At 37.1% G+C, this 7,871-nt stretch overlaps 1 protein-coding gene across 1 annotated transcript in view; it reads left to right on the top strand.

Annotated features, from left to right (window-relative positions):
* Window positions 1-7,871, top strand: part of XRN1 (5'-3' exoribonuclease 1) — a 125,293-nt gene that overhangs the window by 70,285 nt on the left and 47,137 nt on the right. Inside the window, 3 exon segments of the mRNA XM_017882269.1 lie at window positions 2,311-2,380; window positions 5,096-5,303; window positions 6,724-6,819. Coding sequence (XP_017737758.1) covers window positions 2,311-2,380; window positions 5,096-5,303; window positions 6,724-6,819 — 374 coding nt within the window.

The following is a 7,871-nucleotide window of genomic DNA, read 5'->3' as shown; positions in this document are numbered from 1 at the left end:
AGACTTCATCAAAATTTAAAAAAAAAAAAACAAAAAAAAACCTCTCACTCTTCAAAAGACAGTATTACAGAAATGAAAAGGCACATATTAGCAAAACATAAATCCAACAAATGCTTTTATTTAGACTATGTAAAAGTTTTTTACAACTTAATAAATCAAACAACCCAGTTTTTAAATTGATCAAAATAGCTGAACAGATATTTTACCACAGAAGATATATGGATAACAAGCATATGAAAAGATGCTCAACATCATTCGTTGTTAGGGAAATACAAATTAACACCAAATAAGATATTACCACGTACAGACTAGAAAGACTTAAGAGAGTGGTTATACCAAGTGTTGACAATGATATAGGGCAACTAGAACTCTCCTGTATTGCCAGTCGTAATGTAAAAGATAAACCCACTTTGGAAAGTAGTTTAGTGGGTTCTTTTTTTTCTCCCCCCATTGGTGGGCTATCATGATGAAGGTAAGTCCTTAAAAAGTTAAACATACAGCCGGGCGCGGTGGCTCAAGCCTGTAATCCCAGCACTTTGGGAGCCCGAGGCGGGTGGATCACGAGGTCAGGAGATCAAGACCATCCTGGCTAACGTGGTGAAACCCCGACTCTACTAAAAATACAAAAAACTAGCCGGGCATGGTGGCGGGCACCTGTAGTCCCAGCTACTCGGAGGCTGAGGCAGGAGAATGGCGTGAACCTGGGAGGCGGCGCTTGCAGTGAGCCGAGATGGCGCCACTGCACTCCAGCCTGGGCGACACAGCGAGACTCCGTCTCAAAAAAAAAAAAAAAAAAAAAAAAAGTTAAACATACATCATAGCATAGGGCCCAGCCATCCCATTCATAGGTGGGTATTTACCCAAGAGAAATGAGACTTAAATCCGCATTAAACCTTGTTCGTGAATCTTCATAGCAGGTTTGTATGTAATAACCAAAGCCTAGAAATAATCTAAATTCCCATTAATAGGTGAATAGGTAAACAAATTCTTGGATACATATGCAGTGGAATACTTCTCAGCTATAAAAAAGAAACTACTGATACACACAACATAGGTGACTCTCAAAATAATTATGCTCAAAGAAGCCAGACGAATGAGGAATATACATTGTATTATTTCATTTACATAAAATTCTACAAATATAAAGTAACCTATGGTGACAGCAGCGTTTTAGTTGTTGCCTGGATTAGGAGGATTCAGATTACAAAAGGACATGGAAAGGTTTGGAAGTGATTATCCTATTTGTCATGGCTTCATGGTTAATTATGTATGTTAAAACTCATTAACTTGTATATTTCAGATATGTGCAGTGTATCATATGTCAGTTATACCTCAGTAAGGCTGTGTTGTTGTTGTTTGTTTGCTTGTTTGTTTTGAGATGGAGCCTTGCTCTGTCGCCCAGGCTGGAGTGCAGTGACGCAATCTTGGCTCACTGCAAGCTCCACCTCGCGAGTTCACGCCATTCTCCTGCCTCAGCCTCCCAAGTAGCTGGGACAACAGGTGCCCGCCACCATGCCTGGCTAACTTTTTTTTTTGTATTTTTAGTAGAGACATGGTTTCACCATGTTAGCCAGGATCTTCTTGATCTCCTGACCTCGTGATCCTCCTGCCTCAGCCTCCCAAAGTACTGGGATTACAGGCATGAGCCACCGTGCCCAGCCCAGTAAGGCTGTTTTTTTTAAAAAAAGTACATGCCTTAAGACCCGGCAGTTTTCACTTTTAACCTAGGGGACAATCACCTGCATAAAGGACACATTTGCATGTTCATTGTAGCATTGTTTGTAATAGCAAAAGTTAGAAATCACCTAAATGTTTATCAGCAGGAGAATGAATAAATTATTGTATACCCATAGATGGGATACTATATATCCAGAAAACTGAATGTACATGTTTACCTGGGTGAATCTCACAAATATAATGTTGAAAGAAATAAAAATAAGTTGCAAAATAATATATTCCCTATGATATCATGTATATGTTTCAAAACTTGCAAAACAATACTGTATATTATTCACAGATACATATGTATGTAGTAGAAGTATAAAGAAACATAAGGAATCATAACTGCCAAATTGAAGATAATGGTTACCTAGTTGGGAATTGGGACAATAATGATCCTCTAAAGCACTGGTATTCTGTTTCTTAGCTTATATAACGTTCCTTGTATTAATATTATGCCATTCTTCATATCCTGAACATTTTATATCATATCCAGAATTTTTATAATAAATACTTCCAAACACTCCAAAAACTTATATGTTGATTTTTCATATGATTTTTTATTGTCTCTTTCTCTCCCTGTTTTAACAGCTAATAGAGAAGCTGATGTACTGTTTGAAGTATTATTTGATGAAGAATTTCCTGGAGGATTAACAATAAGGTTTGTATTTCCCAGTGATAATTTCCCTTTGTGAATATGTTCATGTGGCCAGTGACTTTACATTATTTTTTATTTGTTTACAATTTCAATTCATGGTATGTGTAAGACATACTTGCTACTAGAGATGTAACACTGAATAAGGCAGATATGCTTTCTACCCTCATAGAGCTTTCATTTTAGTGAGGGAGGTAATTAAGCAACTGATTACAATATTACTTAATTAAAACATGGCAAGCACTAGGAAGAAGTGCAGGTTTTTATAAAGAGTATGACCCGTCCTGCGAGTAACGGAAAGGCCTCCTTGAGGAAGTGGTATTTAAGATAGAACTTGAAGAATGAATAATAGCTACCAAGGGAAAAAAGGGGGGAATAATGACATGTGCACAGGAAGATAGAATAGCATATGTAAACAATGGTATTAGGGTTAAATAACTTGAGGAATAGAAATGTCCTTTGAAACTAGTGACATGTATGTCTTTGTCACCAATTTTAGTGGAGTTGTAGGTGCTCACGACAGATTGGCATGATTTGAGAAGTGAATGGCAAGTGTAGTAATGGAGACAGGAAATGGAGGCAACACTTGGGAAGTTTGACTATAAAGGAAAGGAGAAAGTTAACTGGAGGTTAGGAGGTTTAAAGGAAGAGAGTTAACACAGATAAGATGAGTATTTTGGGGGAAAGTGCCAATAGAAAGTTTAAAGTTATAGGAACAAGGATCATGATAAAATGAGAGGCACTGTGGTGTAAACTCTCACACTTAAACATTGTGTTACCTTGGGTAGGTTAATTAAGTGTCTGACCCTCAATTTCCTCATCTATAATGAAGATATATACATACTTCCCTAGGTTATTGTGAGAATGAAACAAAATCCTTTCCAGTTTCTACTTTCTAAAAATCAGCTGGAAAGCAACTGAATTTATCTAGTTTCTTTTTCTCTTCTATTTTGATGAATGAGTAATTAAAATAAAAAATTACCCTTTTTTAACCTCCTTGCATGAAATCACAGTCTTTGGCCGTTATACCAAGTAGTTACCTTCAGGATGCTATTATTGTTGTTTTGCAACTTAAATATGCTTGTTACTCAAAGACTTCTCCTGTCTATACTCTTCACATGCAGTGGCAGAATCCGGATCTCCTGTCTGATTTTATTGTTCATGAAAATGTTTGATTACCGATGCCTTTGATTCACTAACTTTTCAAAATATATTTTAAGTATATTTTTGTGGTTTTCTTTTCCTCGGTGTCTTTTTTTCCCCGTCTCCTAGTAAGGGACAGTGAATTCATTGACTGATAGAGAGCTGGGTAAAAGATTACCTGCTTGCAGTATATTCATTTCTGTAATGCAGAATCTTTAGTAAGTTTAGTTCTCATGAAAATAGATACTTCCTAGCAACCTTGAACTTACAAAGGTTTGTCATAGAACTCTACTTTTGCACTTTCTTTCAATATAAGAAAATTATACTCTCAAAGAGAAAAAAGTAGGTCATAGAGTTGAAAAGAGAAGGTTTCTTTAATATCTAACACGTTTATCAAGGCCGTGAAAGATGGAAATCACAAATACTTGTCTCTTAAGCCTTTCCAGATACAGACCCAGAACTTTAAGATGGGAAAATGAGAGAAAAAAGGGCCGGACTCCACATTTTACCAATAGACAAATGAAATCAAAGCTAACATTTACCCTGTTGCTTAGGAAGAGCGTACTGAGAATGGTTCTATGCTCCTGAGCTTTCATAACCTAGACTGCCCAAACCACAGTTTTCATTTTTTGGTTTTTGTTTGTTTTGTTTTGTTTTTTGAGACAGATTCTTGTTCTGTTGCCCAGTCTGGAGTGCAGTGGCATGATCTTGGCTCACTGCAGCCTCCATCTCCCGGGTTCAAGCAATTCTGCCTCAGCCTTCCGGGTAGCTGGGATTACAGGTGTGCACTACCATGCTCAGCTAATTTTTTTGTATTTTTAATAGAGACAGAGTTTCAACATGTTTGCCAGGCTGGTCTTGAACTTCTGTCCTCAACTGATCCGCCTGCCTCAGCCTCCCAAGTGCTGTGCTGGGATTACAGGCGTGAACCACCATGCCCGGTTCCACAGTTTTTAAGACGTTTGAGGCCAGGCGTGGTGGCTCACATCTGTAATCCTAACACTTTGGGAGGCCAAGGATGGAGGATCACTTGAGCCCAGGAGTTCAAAACCAGCCTGGGTGACATAGTGAGACCCTGTCTCTAAAAAAAATACAAAAGCATGCCAGGCATCGTGCCTTGCACCTGTGGTCTCACTTACTCAGGAGGCTGAGGTAGGAAGACTGTTTGAGTCCAGGAGTTCGACACTGCAGTGAGCTAGGATATAGCACCATTGCACTTCATCCTGAGTAACAGCGAGATCTCATCTCTCAACAACAACAAAAAAAAAATTCATAAATTTTCAGTTGTATTCAACAATTAAGATGCAAGCTTCTTAACAACAAATCGACACACACCCCTAAAACATAGTTGGGTTTTCTCTACTTAGTAAATACTAAATGTGCTCCTAGGAAACTTTGTAGAAATACATCATCTTATAAATTGAGCTATTTCTATGATTTGAGGTTCCTCTACTGAATTTAAAAAGTAGTGTTTACTAATGCTGATGATGGATTGTCCACCAAAAATTATTTGACTTTTCTCCCTAACACATTTAGTATTGTTTTCCTTCCGACACTGATGTAACTTTTTACTTTTAGATGCTCGCCTGGTAGAGGTTATCGACTGCCAACAAGTGCCTTGGTGAACCTTTCTCATGGGAGTCGCTCTGAAACTGGAAATCAGAAGTTGACAGCTATTGTAAAACCACAACCAGCTGTGCATCACTATAGCTCAAATTCATCAGTTTCCTGTGGGCATTTGGGAGGCCTCAACCATTCCCCTCAATCACTTTTTGTTCCTACTCAAGTAAGACTCTCAGTCTTTAACTTCACCTTTACCCCTTTTACAAGTCAGAAATCACAGCAGACTTTGTAAATGTAAACCTAATTTAACTTAGTTTCCCTTTTTTATTTAAAAAGTTTTGGTTCAGGTCAATTCCAAATTTAAAATACTAGGCTAGTAAAGAATGCTATAGCTAGCATTCTACCTTTGCTACAAAATAACAGTTGTATTAAAGGAAAAAAGTGTATTTAAATAAGGAACTTAAGAATGTTCATGTTTTCTTTTATATGTTTACTTTACAAGTTAACATTTAATTTTTTTTCTTATATAATCCAAATGTCCTGTGCTATCTGCTATAAATAACAAATTTGAAAGATAAAGGGCAAAGATTATATCACATTTATCAAAAGCAATTTTCAAGTTTCTACCATACAATTTATGGGTGATTTCCTTTATTTATTCTTTCTAGGGACAAAAATTGAGTTATCTTGTTTGAGACACTATTTAATTCCATGGCCCCAAATCTCATGCCTATTAAGTACATTTTTTAACCCAAATAGTACCTGTTTATTATAAACCAATTGGAAAACACAGAAGTAGATGATAACAAAGGAAACACAAGCAAACGGCCTCTCAAATCTCATAGGTAACCACTGTCAAAATTTGGTGCCTATTTTTCCAGAGTTTTAATCTTAATCGTTGATATTTAAATTTATTAGATTATTTTGTGTAAGGTGAAGATTTTAAAATAAAATTTTAGGTGTTAATTTGAGTGAGAGAATGTATTTTACATTAGAAGACAAAAAAAAACCTATTGATGGGGATATTAATTCAGTGTAATCTTTTATAGTGTTTGTTATGCTTTCTTTTTCAACAAATAAAACCATTCAAGACCAGTTGCATATAAAGAACACCAGTTTCACTCTCACAGAATACTTTTGTGATTACTATACTGAGCTTTAGAAAAAAAAGGAACTAAGAGATTTCACATAATGAAAGTTAGTTTAGGGGTGGATGTGGTAGCTCACATCTGTAACCCCAACACTCTGGGAGGCTAAGGCAGGAGGACTGCTTGAGGCAGGAGTTCAAGACCAGCCTGGGCAATAGGGCAATACAGCAAAACACGGTAACCCATCCCTAGAAGAAAAAAAAAAAATTAGTTGGGCATGGTGGTAACATGCTTGTAGTCCTAGCTCCACAGGAGGCTGAGGATTGAGCCCAGGAATTTGAGGTTACAGTCAACTGTGACCCCACCACAGCTTCCCAGCGTAGGTGACATGAGCAACACCCCACATGAGTAAGACCCCGAGTCAAAAAAAAAAAACAAGTTAGTTTAATATCCCATCTACCACTGAATAACATTAATAAATAAATTGTTTGATTTTAATATGCATTTTATTTCTTCCTATTTCATTTTCTTAAGAAATTGTTTGTGCTTTGCTAGGTATCTGCTAAAGATGATGATGAATTCTGCAACATTTGGCAGTCCTTACAGGGATCTGGAAAGATGCAACACTTTCAGCCAGCTGTACAAGAGAAGGTTAGTATTCCTTGTTTTGATGGATGATTAATTTAAAGAAAATTTTTTTTATATTTTCTTTTAAGACTACAATGATGATTTTCTGTGAAATCTCATAAAATAGAAAATGACAATTTTGATCATGAATGTTCTTTTTTTAAAAAAATAATTTCAATTTTATTTATTTTAGGTTCAGGAGATACATGTACAGGTTTGTTACATGAATATACTGTGTGACAGTGAAGTTTAGGGTACAAATGATCCTGTCACCCAGGCAGTGAGCATAGTACCCAATAGGTGGTTTTTCAGCCCTTCCCTCCTCCTCCCTATCTCCCCCATCTAGTAACCCCCAGTGTCTGTTATTCCCATCTTTATGACCATGTGTATCCAATGCTTAGCTCCCACTTATAAGTGAGAACCATGTAGTATTTGGTTTTCTGTTCCTGTGTTCATTCACTTAGCATAATGGCCTTCAGTTCCACCTATGTTGTTGCAAAAGACATTATTTCATTCTTTTTTATGACTGCATAGTATTCCATAGTGTATATTCCGTGATGTATATATACCACATTTTAAAAAATCTGGCTGGGCGCTGTGGCTCACGCCTATAATCCCAGCACCTTGAGAGGCTGAGATGGGTGGATCACTGGAGGTCAGGAGTTTGAGACCAGCCTGGCCAATATGGTGAAACCCCATCTCTACTGAAAATACAAAAATTAGCCAGCTACTCTTGATGGTGGGGCAAAAGAGTTGCTTGAACTTGGGAGGCCAGAGGTTGCAGTGAGCCGAGATCACCCCATTTCACTCCAGCCTGAGCAACAGAGTAACTAACTTAGTCTCTAAATCAATCAATGCATCAATCTTATCCACCATTGATGAGCACTTAGGTTGATTCCATGTCTTTGCTACTGTATGAATAGCAAATGCAATTAATATATGTGGGTATGTGTCTTTTTGGAAGAATGGTTTATTTTCCCTGGGGTATGTACCCAACAATGTGATTACTGGGTCGAATGGTAGTTCTGTTTTAAGTTCTTTGAGAAATCTCCAAACTACTTTTTTTTTTTTTTTTT

This window comes from Rhinopithecus bieti, unplaced genomic scaffold, assembly GCF_001698545.2.
Source record: "Rhinopithecus bieti isolate Rb0 unplaced genomic scaffold, ASM169854v2 scaffold_12642, whole genome shotgun sequence".
Taxonomy (NCBI): domain Eukaryota; kingdom Metazoa; phylum Chordata; class Mammalia; order Primates; family Cercopithecidae; genus Rhinopithecus; species Rhinopithecus bieti.
The sequence above is the reverse complement of the archived record's forward strand: the minus strand, read 5'-3'. Positions and strand labels throughout refer to the sequence as shown.